Raw genomic sequence first — 17,363 nt, forward strand, 5'->3', positions numbered from 1 at the left:
GACCCCCCCCCTTTAATTTAATAATTTAGGGTATAGTACCCGGTATACTGTCCTTATTATGATGCTGCACCTACCGCGTCCGGTCACTTTCCCACGGGACTCATCGTATAGTGCGCGCCCACGGAGTAAAATATATCCCATGCTCCATGGGTAATAAATTATTTAGCAATGATATATTATCCTAGATTTATCTTCGGGCCCGTATTACAATAGTTAAACTCCGGTTAAACCACCGAATTCGGCCGGTAAAATCAGTGGTTCAAGCGTAACCGAGGTTTAAAGTTTAAACTATGATTGTAAAACGGGCCCCAAGGGGTAGAAATTGTAGAAATTTGCTAGACTAAACTGGTTTTAAATTATCCCACATTATCGTCATTATCCCGCACCGGGATAATGAACCATGTAAATTATATGGTCCAAAGTTCAAACATCCCTCCCGGTGCATTATTTTTAATACCGGTTTAGACAGATTTCTCTAGCACGGTTGGTCACACTGTGACGTGTACCAATCGCTCGCGATGATACCGGTTCATCACTGTCTCCGTCGGTCCGGCGTTTCGATGATATCAGCGCTCGCCGATTGGAAAAGAAATAACAAAACGTTAAACATAACAATATTAATATAAGTTTTATTTCTGGTGCCACAGTGCGACAAGACGCTACGGCAGGCACGTGATAACGTTGACCGCCGCCGGCCGATACGACAACGACACCGTGACTTACAAGTTAGGAGTTTACTGTTTAGGACCATAGTAAGTTCCACTGTACACGTACTATTCGATTTTGGAATTTTCTGCTATTGTAATAATATTATCAATATTAAGGATTAACAAGTTATAGAAACTTATAATTAGTTGGCTATTATTACATTTTTATTTTTTTCAGGACATCGAGCACGCTTGTCGCATATTATTCATATTGCCCTTTACACGTGAATAAACGATACCTCCGAGCACGAGTTCGTTGTAAATATTGTCATCCGCGTCTGACTGATTCAAATAGTAGAAGTCTAATAATTGATCACAGATATGGCAACACAACAGTTCTACACAGTGACGGCTCACAAGCCTACAGCGGTCGTCACCAGCATCTCTGGTACGTGATTTATAGCATTTAACCCAACGTTATGTACTAAAAGTATTTGTGTGCCCACAGCATACTGTACATTTTATATGTTGCACATGATGTTGTGTCTCATTTAACAGGTAAACACTAATGCTTCCAATTAAGTGTGTCTCTGTTTACAACAGTTCACTTCATGTCAATTAACAGTTGGTGGTATTTTTCTGGACTATCTGGTGGTTATGTGTAAACACATACCGTTTCTCAATGCATTTGAGAATACATATTTAAACTAAGTTGTTGTATTGAACACATATATCAAACAATCTTTTTACATGAGTCTATCTGCACAATTCGATCAAATATAAAATATTTATTAAGGAGTCATGTTATTTAAGATACTTACAAGTTACCTACTCTACAATTGTCTTTCAATTAAGACTTAATAAATATTTAATCTAATAAATCTGTTATGACATTAGTTATTGAGTACTCTTTATGTACTTATCAAATATTGCTACATTTTTATTTATAAAATTATTTATTTTATTGGTAATTTTAGCAAATTTCACATCACCGACCGACCGTAATCTACTTGTTGCAAGATTTAATCGTATTGATATATCTTTAGTCACTGAAGAAGGTTTACAGCCAATCAAAGAAATAGCATTATATGGCAAAATTGAAATAATGAAAGTTTTCCGCCCTAAGGTATGACATTAAATCCATGTAAAATTAATATTTAGCTATGATTAAACCTATAAAAATGACAACAATTTAATTTTCTTTTCAAGCATAAGGATAAAGACTTGTTATTTGTAGTAACTGCTCGATACAACACCATGATATTAGAATGTGTTCAAACAGAAAGTGGTGATATTGATATTATTACAAAAGCTCATGGTAATATATCCGATCAAATTGGGAAAATATCAGAAATTGGTGCTATGGCAGTCATTGATCCTAGTGCAAGAGTCATTGGTCTAAAATTATACGATGGATTGTTTAAAATCATACCATTGGATAAAGAAGGAGAACTAAAGGCTTATTGTTTAAGGTAAAATGTATTAAATATATAAATAAGTAATAACTAAAATAAAAATACATTTTTTTGTATTTAAAGAGTAGGTATAGTGTATAGAACAACAAAAATGTTTTTAGAATCTAAAACAAATGTTTAAAAAACATTTTAAAATTATAGTATTTTCCTTTAAACCAGAAATATAAAATGCAATAATACAATATCAAATGTATTTTAATTGATAAGTTATCTTACATTATATTAAATGTTATATTTATTGATTTGATTCTAGGATGGAAGAAGTCGAAGTACAAGATATTGATTTTCTGTACGGCTGTGCTAATCCAACCATTATTATTATACATCAGGATACTATGGGCCGCCACATTAAAGCTAAAGAATTATCTATAAAAGATAAAGAATTTGTGAAGGTGCTTTATATTTGTTTTTCTTATTGCTTCTTGAATTTATCTTGCTTATTTATTGCATTTTTGTTTGTGTGATTACCAGACTCCTTGGAAACAAGAAAATGTTGAAACCGAAGCTTCAATGATTATTCCTGTTCCCGAGCCTCTCTGTGGTGCTATTATTATTGGTCGAGAATCAGTTTTGTATCATAATGGTTCATCTTTTATTGCTATTTCTCCTCCTGTCATAAAGGTAAAGTATAATTTATTAATTAAAAAAAATAAATTTATAGCGTTTTTTTTTTTATATTTGTAGCAAAGTACAATAGTATGTTATGCTAGAATTGATCCAGAAGGTACAAGATATTTACTTGGAGATATGGCTGGACATTTATTTATGTTATTACTGAATTATGAAAAAAACCCAGATGGTACATTTAAAATCAAAGATCCAAAAGTTGATTTATTGGGTTAGTAATTCAATAATTAATTATAATAATTAATAAATTATTATCTTCACATTTAAACCACCTTTTTTCAGGAGAGATTAGCATACCTGAATCACTTACATACTTGGATAACAAAATAATATATGTTGCATCTCGAGTAGGTGACTCTCAACTTATAAAGCTCAATAAGAAGCCTGATCAATTTGGTTCACATATCACTGTCTTAGATACGTTTATGAATTTAGGACCTATTGTTGACATGTGTGTTATAGATTTAGAACGACAGGGCCAAGGACAAGTGGTTACTTGCTCAGGTAAGCATTAAAGCTTATTAAAAACAACAAAACGATACAGAAATAATAATATTTTCACCTTCATTTTTCTTATTTAAGGAGCATATAAAGAAGGATCTCTTCGAATAATACGTAATGGAATAGGAATCCAAGAGGTGGCCACAATTGATTTAGTTGGAATTAAAGGAATGTGGCCTTTACGCATTACTACTGATAGTCTACTAGATGATACATTAGTTTTATCTTTTGTTGGACATAGCAGAGTGTTAGCATACAGTGGGGAAGAAGTCGAAGAAATAGATTTAGAAGGTTTTCAATCTGAATTACAAACATTTTACTGTGGTAACACATCAGATAATAAAATGGTCCAAATAACATCTGCTAGTGTTAGATTGATCTGTCTGGAAAGCAAATGTTTAGTGAGTGAATGGAATGTCCCTGATGGTAAAAGTATCAATGTAGTGTCATGTAATGGTCATCAAGCTGTTTGTGCTACAGGTAATAGCCTGTATTACATAGAAATTGGAACAGATAAAGTCGATCAAAAAGGGTATGGGATCATTCATATATTTTATTACTAATAATATTTGGCATTCATGTAGTAAACCACCTACCACTACTTTATTGGTGTAGTATGCTACCTACGGTATAAAGCTATCTACCATAAAAAGCTACTTACCTACCAAAAAAGTTGATGGATGTTTACCATTTTTACATATAAACCTACGGGTTAATAAAAATTTAGTTAATTAAAATTTACTTGAAGTATTTCTGATGATCATAATTGTCATTTATTTTTATACGTTTTATTATATTATTTTGCTAAGATTAAGTCATCTCAGTAAACTTAAAAAAAAATGTGTTGTGCTTTAATGACTGCCACCATTCCTCTTTTAATTGATCTAACAAATATGTTGCTTAACACAGCGATCGGATGTTGATGAACACAAATATGACTAAAATATTATATATTACATTATATATATATAATATTGTATATCTAAAATTAAGTTATTGTGGGTCTTTACGGGCAATTTGTGAGATATTTAGCAGTATAAATGTATGATAGTTATTAAATAAAAATAAAACATATACAAGAGTTTGTATAATATGATATTTGCTTTTCCACTAAATAGCATACTGCATGCGTACATTTTTTGTGGTAGGTGGCATTTTACGGCCAATGCATATTACAAGAGTGGCTAATATTTATTACTTAATTCTTTAATATTTTATTTTTAACCTTATCCATAGATTTATTACATTAGAACATGAAGTATCTTGTCTTGATGTTTGTTCATTTAAAAATGAGTTTTACAAAAATTCAAGTTTGGTAGCTGTTGGTTTATGGATGGACATATCTGTAAAAATTCTTCAACTTCCTGACTTTGTAGAACTTGTTCGAGAGCCTTTAGGCGAAGGTAAATAAACAATTATTATTATTTTCATAAAATAATTTTTTTTGACGATATTTTGTTCCATAGAAATCATACCTCGGTCAATATTAATGGTAACATTTGAAAATATTGACTATTTATTATGTGCGTTAGGAGATGGCAGCTTATGTTATTTCCATTTAAACCCTGAAAATGGAGTATTAAGTGATAAGCGTAAGGTTAGTATCAATAATTAAAATTAAACAAAAAATCAACTTGTAGACAATAAATATTTTTTACTTTAGGTCAATCTTGGTACACAACCTACTTTAATCAGAAAGTTCCAATCACTTGCTACTACAAGTGTATTTGCATGTTCAGATCACCCAACTGTAATCTATTCATCAAATAATAAATTGATTTTCTCAAATGTTAATCTGCGCAAAGTTAACCACATGTGTTCGCTTAATACAAAAAGTTATCCAGATAGGTAATAAACAGTAAATTTAATATATTGTTGTATATAATGATTTAATTTTATGTTAATTTAAAGTTTGGCTATGGCAACTGATACTGCTATTATTATTGGTACAATTGATGAAATGCAAAAACTTCATATTCGTACCATTCCTCTCGGAGAAGCACCTAGACGAATAGCACACCAAGAGTCAAGCAAGGTATAATTAACTAACAAATACCTTACATTTTTGCATTTTTAACATCAAATCTGTTTATTTCAATTTTAAATTATGTTAGTCATTTGGTATAATAACAATGAGGATAGATGTTCACGAAGGAATTAATTTAGTCCCTGCTAGACCTAGTGCTAGTACCAGTGCTCAGAATATTTCCGGTGCAATTAACAATCGTATGCCAAATAATGCATCAGCAGTAAATAGTAATCAAGGACCATTAAGTAGTGAATATGGTCTTGAAGTTGAAATTCATAATATGCTTGTACTGGATCAAAACACTTTTGAGGGTGATTTTTTTTTATATATATATACTAAAAACAAAATATTAATAACCAATAATTTTTTTAACAAAATATGTTTAGTGTTACATGCACATCAGTTAAATTCTAATGAGTATGCTTTAAGTATCATATCAGCAAAATTGGGGGATGATCCAGCTACTTATTATATATTGGGAACAGCTGTTGTAAATCCCGAAGACCAAGATCCCAAATTGGGACGTATACTTATATTTCATTGGGATGATTCTTCATCAAAACTTACACCAATAACTGAGAAAGAAGTAAAGGGTGCATGTTATGGTATGGCTGAATTTAATGGTAAACTTTTAGCTGCTGTTAATTGTACAGTAAGTTGAATATTCAATATAAATCATGGTATAATAAAAAAAAACATATGGCTATCACTGCCAATGATTTTAGTACAATAATACTAAAAAACATTATAAACAACATTTAGAAAACTATTTATTTTATTGAAAAAATTTATAAATTAATTAATAAAAGTGTAATCAAATAACATTTATTATTTAAAACTTTTTTACTTTTAAATAATTGATACACTTTTTTTATTACAATTTAATATTATATGTGGGATTTTTGGCAGTGTAGGAAAAATAAGTAACACATATATTGATAAATTCTTTATGAATTTCACTGATTTATCTAAATATTCTTGTTTTAATAGGTTCGATTATTTGAATGGACTGCGGAAAAAGAATTAAGACTTGAATGCAGTCACTTTAATAATATTGTAGCACTATTTGTGAAAACTAAAGGTGACTTTATTGTTTGCGGTGATTTGATGAGATCATTAACATTGTTACAATACAAAACTATGGAAGGCAGTTTTGAAGAGGTAAGTTCTTAAAATTTATGATAAAAAAGAATCATAATAATAATATCCTAAATGTTTTACAAATAGATCGCTAGAGATTACAATCCAAAATGGTCAACAGCCATAGAAATTATTGACGATGATGTATTCTTAGGTGCAGAAAATGATAAAAACTTATTTATTATACACAAAGACAGGTATTTTTATTTTTTTCATTTTTTTTCTATGTATTTTAATTATTCACTTGAAATATTGAATTTTATAAATTTAGCACATTGACAAGTGATGAAGCCCGACATCAACTTCAAGAAATTGGTCAATTCCATTGTGGAGATCTAATAAATGTGTTCAGACATGGTTCATTAGTTATGCAACATTTCACTGATACATATGTTTCAGTTCAAGGCGGTATTCTTTATGGTACTTGCAGTGGAGCTCTAGGTAATGTGAAAATATTTTGAACAAACATGGATTTGATATTTAATAATAATAATATTATTATATAAATTATTTTATTAGGGTTGGTGACACAGTTGACTCCCAAAATGTTTGACTTTCTGTCAGATTTAGAAAAGAGTTTAGCTACTGTGGTTAAAGGAGTGGGAAAAATTAATCATCAATTTTGGCGAAGCTATCATACTGAAATAAGAACAGAACCATCTGAATCATTTGTGGATGGAGATTTAATTGAAAGCTTTTTAGATTTATCAAAAAGAGAAATGATAGCAGTTGTTGATGCACTTCAGGTAATATATACTTATTAGTTATTACTTTACTAGTTGGTAGTTTAGTACTTAATGTTCATAATACAACTTTTGTTTTCTTGAGGTTTGAATAATTATTTATATTTATAATGAAATCTATTTTATAGTTGTATTTAAGATTCTGAGTGGAAATGATGAATGACGTATTGATTTTACAATGATGTGTGTTTTTTTATTTTTGTGTCTGTCATCACGGTTTGGGGCAGTAAAACTGCTTCAATTTTCTTCAACAGTATCTTGTTTGATGGGAAAGTGAATCTAGTTGGTGCATTCGGGAGGACAAAATTTAAAATTTCCAATAGTTTTCAAAAGCGCCGTGAAAAACAAAAGAAAAATTAAGGAAAAACGGGAATTTTTTCGCAAAAGCTGTTTTTGAGAAAATCGATTAAGGTTTTGGGTGTAACTTTAAAATAAATAACCGTAGATACATGAAATTTTCACTGGTTGTTTATATTTCCATTTTCTATACATATTAAAATTTTGAAAATATTTTGATTGGTTTTGAACTGTCAAGGGACATTTTCAGTTTCCAATTTTATTAGTTTTTTTTTCTATAAATGTCAATAAAACTTTATTCGTCGAGTAAAAATACTTGCAAATTGAATACATGGCTCCTACTATATTATTACAATGATATTTGAAAAATATTAAAAATCCTTAGTCACAGTTTTTCTTTATTAGCATTTAAAGTTCAAAATATGTAAAATCACGAAAATTAGAAATTATTTTGAGTTAAGAATTTGTAAAAATTTTTCTTTTTAAATCTAAGATTTGAAAATGTATTTCAAGATTCCGCATAATATTTTCTACCTTTATCAAAAAAAAAATGTCTACAAGAAAGTCAAATTAAATTTTTATGAGTGTTTGAAATTCATATTTTTACAACATTTGATGCTCGCTCGATTTCTCATGTGACGATTTTCTTATTTTATTGTATTAAAAAAACAAATGACTATAGATATTTGAAAATTTCACTGAGTGTTAATATTTTCATTTTCTATACACCATATAATTTTGAAAATATTTTGACTCTTTTTAAGCTGTTAAGGACATTCTCAGTTTTCAATTTTTTTAGTCTTTTTCTATAAATATCAATAAAGTTTTATCTGTAGGGCCAAAAAGTGTAAAAATTTACTACAAGGCTCCTGATATATTGTTACAATAGCAGTTGAAAAATATTAAAAATACATAGGCACAATTTTTTTTTATAAGCATTTAAAGATCGAATTTTGACATTATATATCAAATTTTAATTTTAATAATTATTTTGTAGTTAAAAATTCATAAAATGTTCAACTTTTATACCTAAGAATTGAAAATTTAAAACAAGATTCCACGTAAGTAAGTAGTTAATTCTGAAACCAAAAAATCTAAAAACTACATAAGCACAGTTTCTTTTTATAGTCTTTTTAAGTTCAAATTTGGACGAAATTACATATTAAAAAACCTGGAATAACTATTTTAGTTATTTTGTTGTGATTGTATAATATTACTTGTGGGTACTTGAAACTTCTAAAGTATACTTTTATATATCTATGATAGTACCACGGTTTGTTGTTGATGTATAACGCGTTATAACTTATAAGTACCTAATAGATATTGTGATATGATTAGTTTGGAATTTATTATAGGTACCTCTATTAGAGGTCAATTTTTTTTTAATACCATATATAATATTATGTCTTACGCCTAGACTGACATACAGTCTCCGCTCAGAATCGTTTTTCTTATACAATGATATTAAGTCATTGATTTCAAATTTAATACCATCCATTATACAGTGACTCACTTGTAATCTACTGTACAGCAGAGCAACATCCACTTATCCACCTTTTAATTATTAGTATCACATATTTTACTTCTTTTGTTATTATTAAATTATTCTTATTGTTATCAATTTATCATCATATATATACCTAGGTATTTTATTTCAATTGTACCTTATTAATATCTTCGCATTGGCTTACTTTTCAGTTTATAGTTCCATTTCCCCAGCTCTACCATATTACTATATTAATCCTATAATTAACTCCTGGAATCCCATAATTTCCTTAAACTTTAAATTCTTTAACTTTAAAAGTAGAATAAAATTATAATAATATTATTATTATTATGCTGGTTGTAACCACCAAAATTCAGATTAATAACAAATATAGGCGTATTAGGCGTAAGCACCAAAAACCATTAGCGACATACTACCATTAATGTTAGATATAAGCACCAAAATAGTATATAAATTAACATTACAGGTAAAGAAAATAACAATTCTTAATTTATTATGTTACCAAGTTATTTAGAATATAATTATCTATATAAATTGATTAGGTGAAAATTCAATGGAATTTTTTAAACGGCTTTAAAAGTTAAAAAAATATAGTAAAAACGGTTGTTGGGCTCTCCTGTAAAATTTTTAAATGTCGCTTACGCTGTTTTTCCTTTCCACCTTCGATATATGCATACATATAATTAATATACATATACTGTAATTATATTTAATCTATTATAATATATGCATTTATTTCCTTAAAAACAAAATATATAAAAAAAAAAATTTAAATTTAAAACTTAATTATTATAAAAAGTAGAACTGAAAATAAAAACAATCTACATGTTAAATGAATTATATTCTTTACTGTGCTTGCAAAAATAAATTTTAAATAAAATACAGTAAAATTGAAATCTACTTCTAACCCCTTCTCTTTGATTAATATGTGTTTCAATATCAAAATACTTTATTTTGTTTTATCAGTTGCTTAATTTTAGTATTTTTTTTTTTGTGTCATTGATAATGATAGTTTATTGTATGACAGATGAAATACAAGTTAACTTGATTATAATTTATTATAGATATGGAATTTACTGGTTAAATTATGTAGATAGGTACCTACATTTTATTTTCAAATGTTTTAATAAAGTACAAAATATGTTCAAAAGTTTTTTGAATGTGTACGTATGAATTTATACCCCCATTTTTGCTACACGTATCTGAAATTGTTCATAAAAAACCTTTAAAAAATCTATAAATACAGTTTGTGTAGATATTAAGACTAAATATTAAACTAATACTTAACGTAAAAAAAAAATGCATGCATTATAATTTATTTTTATCCGTACAATTAACCAAACTCAAATCTATAATTTTATGTAATTAATGTATTTATCTAACCAATGTAGTTAGTTATTCAATTATGATTAATATTATATATTTTATATTTCAGGGGGCCTACGATCATGAATTCAAGAAGATTCCAAAAGACACTAAGATCAGTCTAGACGATGTCATCAAACTGGTTGAAGATTTAACCAGAATACATTAATTGATTGGTACTTAATTTGGATCTTTTTCTTTTTGGGTGTTTCTTATAATTTATTTTGTATTGAAACACAATTTTCTTAATGTAAAAATTATGTATTATATCTTTCATTAAGTTAGTTCAATTTTAATTGAATGTTTCAATTTTAATATGAAGTAAATGTATGTACTCAGATAAATATTGTTTATTATTTTGAACTGCTATTAGTAAGTTTCTTAACTTAATAATTTTTTACTTAATTTGATGACCATATATCATGTTATTTTTTCAAAAATATTATCAATATGTATAAATTCATCTTTATTAATGTTAACTAAAAGATTAAACATTTTAATATATTATATTGATATTTATTAAAACTAAAATTGTGATTATCTATAAGATTTATCAAAATTGAATAAATATGTTTTGAATGACTGATGTATACAAATATTTGTTAGTCAATAACCGAACATATTTAAACAATTTAGATATGCACAAAAAAATGTACTTTCTTATAGTTTTTTAATAAAAGTGATCAATTTTACATTTTTGTGTAAAACATTCAAATGTAGAATTTATACTTAATTGCCATTGTGAAAATAACTGCTGAGAGTCAAATTTAATTTGAACAAGGTAATCTGGATTCATTTTAATTTGATTTAGGTCTCATAATCATTAAAAATATATACTCAGTCTTAAACTTGAATCATTAACATTCAGGCACTGTTATAGAGTCTTAGACCAAATTCACAAAATATTGAACTCGGGCAAATGTAAATACTACCAATTTTTGTATAGGTTATTATAGGATCAGTTATATAAAAAGTTTTCATATTTGTGTACAATAAATGTTACACAATAATTATATAGAAAAATAACTGCCGATTATGATAATTAATAAATGATTCGGTATGTTTATGGATATTTAGTATGAGGCTTTATCAAGTTGGAACACTAACTTTATAAATGTATTACTACCATTATCTAAATGATAATAATAAATAAATCAAACATTTAAGCAATACAAATTATGGTGTTATTAAGCGTGTTGTGTAATTAATTTTGTGCTTAAAGAGGGAAAGAAAATGTCTATTATAATCAAATTAATTCATTAATCCAGTGGCGCCTATCTATAAAATTTTTAGCTACTCTCGAATAGTGCATTATAATCGCGATATACTACCTAGTGATCTGCCATACTCATACTATTATTGCCTATTCTTTACACTTACCATTATTGTGAAATTATGATGATGTTTAAATATTAAATACCACTAATGCCTGATCACTTATTATCCCCCACCCGCCCACCTGACCCAACCATGAATAGTTCTGGGGAATTTTCCACAGTTGATACCCGTATTCAGTGCCACTGCATTAATCCCTGTGACTTACCAATAGTATGTAGGTAAAAACTACTATTAGGAACTACTAAAATTACCTACTCAAAAAGCAAATTATTTTTACAACACAATTAACAACCCTTTACTTGTAAAAGTAAAGACTGTTTCTCTATTTTACACACATTGAATATAGTAAAACCCTCTCACCGTATCTTACTAGTTTTTACTTATTAAAAAAATATATTGTAAAGATTTGTATTATCTATGTTTTTTACAATTATATGTCTTAAGAATACCAATTATTAGTGATGGGCGCAACCGCGCAACCGACTAGTTTTAACTATCGATTGTCTATCGATAGTTTCAAAAACTACCGAGTGATTTTTCAATTGAATAGATATTATTCATCGATTGTTTTTAAAAATTATCAAGTAATTTACTCGATAGTTTTCTTTCGGTAGTTGCATACGTCTTGCACCGACTATTTTTGACTATCGATAGTTTTCATTCGTTAGTAAATAGTAATACACGTCTAGTACCAACTAATTTTGACTATCGAGTTAAATAAAAACAATCAAGTGATTTTTCGGTATTATCGACCGAATTTACTTGATAATAATTTGGGATAGACATTTTAAAGGCAAAAATATAAAAAATGAAATAACCATCCTTGATACTCGATAGTCGAATCTCGAATGACAACATTGACAACATCATGGCTAAATAGTAAATAATACATAACCTTACCTAAAAAGTAAAAATGTCGATAGTTCGATAGTTTTTCGATTGTTCGATAGTTTTATAAAACAACCGAGTAATTAGATAGTTTAAACTATCGAGTACTTCGATAGTTTTCACTCGGTTGTGCCCATCACTACCAATTATGTCCTTAAAATTGTAAAATATGCTTTAAAATCTGTACAATGTTGAAAAATTCTCCAAAATTTGTATTAATTTTAATTACAATTTTATGAAACATATTTTGTGCTCACTTAACATAAAGTACGACTGGCCAATAACAATATTCAAATGCACACATATTCTAAACCTTAACTAATGGCAATGGCCAATGATTAAAATATTGGTGTGTTTAAGAGAACTACCTAATCAAAACACAGAATTAATGAACACTAAATTGTATGTCATTTGGGTTTAAAAAATGTCGTGCCATTTTGGATAGATAAAGTCACACGTTCATACCACACTGTGGAGGAATCAATCAAAACCTGTAGCTGTACTTGTCAAGAAATCAAGATAAGAGATAAATTTAGAAAATGTATACCATCAGTACACAGTACAAAATTAAATATTAAAACCAAGGTCAGATTAGTTTGGTCATGTAACTACTAAGTTGTTTCCCCTATTATAAATGAAAGGAAATTAACATTTTCACATTTAGTAATAAAAAAATAAATGTATATAAAATACGTTAAATAACTCCAAATTCCAATAACTGATAATATTATTATTATACATATCGGTTGTGTAGGCGTTTTTGAACACGGCGTAACGTATAGGCAATATAGGTACTCGCGTGCACGTAATACAAAAATACATTATATTAGATCGTCGTTAATTAATTAATAATAGGTTAATAGGTAATATGAATTTATTATTTTTTTATTATCGTTTCGTTACGGTGTTGATTGGCAAATATTTCCATTTCCCGTGCGTGTCATATTATTCCTCAGTCTAATTGCTATTACTTACCTATTACAATAATAAATAATAATTATAGTTATAAAAGCGTGTGCGATGTAGTAATTATTTTAATTACAATCATTAATCAAACATAAATATTATTAATTATTGTAATCAATCACAGCGTCCGCCGCGTGGAAACGTCCAAACCACGCGCCATGTGATGTACGTGAAGTTGCTCCCCCCTAAACTTGTGTTTTATTTCTTGAATTTCCTGATCCACAAATTTCAAAATTTCTGCATTTACAATTGTTTACAATATGTCCGAAAAGATGTCACAATGTGACGGTGGGCTAATTTCGCGTACCTTGCCTTGTGTACCTATATAATGTGGACTTTCGATTTTCAGCGTCAGATGTATACAACATTTAACTTAGTACACGAGAGCGGAAAATACGCTTCCCTTCCCCTCCATGGCATACAATCGCTGCGAGAGCATTATAATGTATTATATTATTATTATTATTGTGTCGTGTCCGATCGCCGTGCTCATTCGTGACAACCGTCCCCGCGCTATTTGGTCGTTGCGAAATATTTGTTTATTATAATGCGTCATTATGATAGGGTCAACGTCACACGACGAGAATGATAAGAAAATAATATATAATACAAGCACCGTCGTATTGCTACCCTACCCATACCCTATGGTCTATATATACCTTATGTTATTATCTACGTGTCTGCAGGCGTAAACTATGTGTAATCTATAGATGTTATAATATATATTATGTATTTATGTACACCTATATGTATTATGAGGTAAACCTTAAATAAAAATACTCTGAATTCGATACAAAACCCGCACGATTCCGTGTACCGAGTAAGGTTTACTGCATTATAGATATTCTATATTTGTTTCCATGCATTTATATAATATATATATTATATACCTATTATTATAGTGTGTTTATATCGTTTATGTCCATATGTATATATATACTACTATACTACCTGTGTTGTACCGCATTTGTGCCCGTGTAACTTTTTGCTGTTTAATTATATTGTTTTTGAAATGTGACTTGAAAATTATTACTTTTTAGTTTATTTTAAGTTATAAATAAATATACATAATGATATTCATTGCAATCGTTAAACTGTATAATATTTCTTAATTCACCTGAATGCAAAATCAAAATGGATTTTGACCGTTGCTTATGCGATTTAAGCTATGCATTTATGCTTATTTCTATATAATTTATTGTTATAATATACACATTGGTATATACATGTTACGTAGTTCGTCGTTCGCGTACCATCATAGCTACCTAATAGCTAATATATTATGCACTTATCGGCGTTATCTATTCAGTATTCGCTGTGATATAGTTGCAGTAATCCAGACATAATCCAAGAAAAATAAACAATTATATAAATATATACGTTTTAGATATATTATGAGCAATTATAAAATGTATATACAAAAAAGAGTACAATAAATGGTCGAGTAAAAAGTATACAAAAAATATTTCAAGTATGATATTATATGTTTTCTACAACATTTTTAACAATCGAGAAATATTATACCCAATATTTGTGGTATACAATTCTTGAATGCGTGTAAAAAATTAATAATAATACATTTGAATACATAATAAAATAGCAGACAATTAAATAAAAAACACCGTGTAAAAAAACAAATGAAAAATGATTTCAAAGTAAAAAAAAGTTCCTCATTCTAAAGGTATATTAAAATATTATAATTACGAAACAATATATTAAGCTATACGACCTATAATATAGGTACGTCGGGTTATCCGGTTATCGTGTAATAATTATATCGAAAAGAGATCATTGACGAAGCGAAGGACCATATAATATATAAATATAGTTTACTTGATTTAATGCGTGTAAAAAATTTGTAAAAATAATAATAGAATTATGCATATTTTAGCGAAAAACGACGATTGGAGACGAAAAGAATCGATATTAGTTGAGACGATGTTATACAGTTTAATATACTAAGATCGTCGTACCAATATTATACCGTAACAGAGATACTGTACGAAACAGAAGAAAAAGAAAAAGAATATAATAAGTATATAGGTATTAGGTATCTCCTATGTACATGTGTTTTTTATACTTTTGATTTGGTATGGGTAAAAACTCTACTATTATATGCTATATAATATATTATATATTAAAGTTATACGCTTATAAACGTATGTCTAAAAGAAAAAATAATGCCTAATAATATTATAACGTATGGTAACCAACGGTTTACTGTTTGGGCGATTCGTTTTAATTGATCTCAACGGCGGTAAGCGTGGTGGTAGACTGGTGCGTGGGCGACCTGGGCTGGGTGATGGGCAGTGCCGGACTTGTGTACGACCGCGTTGAAACCGTTGTGGTCGTCGGCGGTGTACGTGACTTTGCGTGTGGTACCGTCTGGTTCGACCAGGCTGTATTCACCCTTGACAACGTCACCGTCTCTCTCTTCCCATTGGTCCTTGACGTCACCGGTGTGGTAGTCCTTCACGCCGTAGTTGAAAGAGTACTTGGGCGGCGACTGCAGTGGCGATCCAGCGTGATGGTTGATGGTATAGTGGCCATTCCGGGTTTAAGACACGATAAAAACAACATAATATTGTATATGTTAATGAAGCGAAGATATTGTGATGATATTGTATACGTGGGGAGAGACTATAGGTAGTGGGTTTTTATTTTGTTAATCAACTTATGGTGGCAATCAATTTTAAACGGTATAAGAAGTGGTCTGAATATATCCGATCGGCAAACGTATATTGTATAAAAAGGATATAATATACAGCATACATGATATTTGGTAAATAATATAATATTGCTACATGAATGATTTTTAACAAACTTTTATCGACGCCAAAAGATATCACCAATCAATGTTTAAAAATCAAATTTTAATACAAAGTGTAGCTACAACAACGTCATATGCATCCGAATAATAAAATTCTGTATATCTACATAATATTATAAATCATTGTTAATCGCAGGTCAATAATTGAAGGAATTTTATATATCAACCTGTAAATACTTAAATTTCAGGAAAGACAAAATTCATATTTTTTTTAAGTTTTTGGTTTTTTCAATTTTGGTTTTTGTTTATGAGATTAGGTGGTTAAAATCCATGGTATTTTTCATTTTGAATCCACCACAGTTGATTATCATCGTTATCATATTTTATGATATAATATGCATAATTAATTAAAAATATTTATATTAGGTATATTCAATTTATTATAATATTATATTTAAAATATTATATTATGTATTGCATCACTCACGTAGTAGTCGACGGGTTTGGAGGAGTAGCTAGGGTAGTCGGCTTGGTACGTGCTGGCTGACGAGTAAGCCGGGTATGCAGCGTAGTCATAAGACTGGGCATCATCATAACCCTGGTGGTGGTAAGCAGCAGGTGCGCCACCGTGGTGGTAACCGATTGCAGCGGGTGCAGCACCATGGTAAGCAGCAGCACGGTGAGCCAGGTAGCTTCCGCAAGCCACATGCAGCAGGAGAGCGGCGAGTGTGCACTGCCAAACGAACACACGAATACATTTCGATATTATTAATCAGAAAATATGGATTTTTTATTTTTTATCGTTATTTTTCTTAGATTTATGCAGGTAAATTGTATAAAACCTTAGGAGGTATCAATATAATATATTAATAGGTTATAACATTAAAGTGCATTATACTTCTATGAAATAATATATTTACAGGCCTTATCCATAACTATAATTGTCATTATGCAACAGACGGACTACCACAGCGAATGACTACGAATTTCGACACGTCATTTGAACGAAAATCATTGGTGCTGTTTCCACCCCTATATACGCCGTACCTATATAATTGCGTGGGGCGCCT

At 29.1% G+C, this 17,363-nt stretch overlaps 2 protein-coding genes across 3 annotated transcripts; one reads left to right on the forward strand and one right to left on the reverse strand.

The window, feature by feature from the left end:
- Positions 1-551: 551 nt before the first annotated feature.
- On the forward strand, positions 552-10,612 carry LOC100165978 (DNA damage-binding protein 1). 2 transcript variants are annotated; one of them, XM_001942887.5, is made up of 20 exons: positions 552-752; positions 886-1,095; positions 1,625-1,773; positions 1,857-2,119; positions 2,376-2,514; positions 2,594-2,743; positions 2,807-2,960; positions 3,032-3,253; positions 3,332-3,782; positions 4,487-4,653; positions 4,717-4,847; positions 4,914-5,098; positions 5,162-5,285; positions 5,365-5,590; positions 5,666-5,931; positions 6,270-6,440; positions 6,507-6,616; positions 6,691-6,860; positions 6,939-7,165; positions 10,402-10,612. In XM_001942887.5, the coding sequence occupies exons 2-20, from the start codon at positions 1,029-1,031 to the stop codon at positions 10,498-10,500; spliced, it is 3,471 nt and encodes a 1,156-aa protein (XP_001942922.1). In that variant the 5' UTR covers positions 552-752; positions 886-1,028; the 3' UTR covers positions 10,501-10,612. The 2 variants fall into 2 exon arrangements, with proteins under 2 accessions (XP_001942922.1, XP_008182860.1); XM_008184638.3 differs by having other exon boundaries at positions 566-801; positions 10,402-10,568.
- A 4,280-nt stretch (positions 10,613-14,892) lies between these two features.
- On the reverse strand, positions 14,893-17,026 carry LOC100573511 (cuticle protein 19; the record flags this gene model as incomplete). Its single annotated transcript, XM_029488103.1, is given in 2 exon segments — positions 14,893-16,029; positions 16,781-17,026. Coding segments are annotated over 2 exon segments (504 nt in total), but the record flags the coding sequence as incomplete, so codon positions are not given.
- Between the last annotated feature and the right edge of the window lie 337 nt (positions 17,027-17,363).

The sequence above is a fragment of the Acyrthosiphon pisum genome, chromosome A1 (genome assembly GCF_005508785.2).
Source record: "Acyrthosiphon pisum isolate AL4f chromosome A1, pea_aphid_22Mar2018_4r6ur, whole genome shotgun sequence".
Lineage (NCBI taxonomy): Eukaryota > Metazoa > Arthropoda > Insecta > Hemiptera > Aphididae > Acyrthosiphon > Acyrthosiphon pisum.

What these genes read in the sequence shown, in the direction of transcription:
- LOC100165978 (XM_001942887.5), top strand. Translation starts at nt 1,029, where the DNA reads ATGGCAACACAACAGTTCTACACAGTGACGGCTCACAAGCCTACAGCG. An exon ending in ACAAGTGGTTACTTGCTCAG is followed by an intron (nt 3,254 to 3,331) that starts GTAAGCATTAAA and finishes TTCTTATTTAAG; the next exon opens with GAGCATATAAAGAAGGATCT. An exon ending in ACAAAAAGTTATCCAGATAG is followed by an intron (nt 5,099 to 5,161) that starts GTAATAAACAGT and finishes GTTAATTTAAAG; the next exon opens with TTTGGCTATGGCAACTGATA.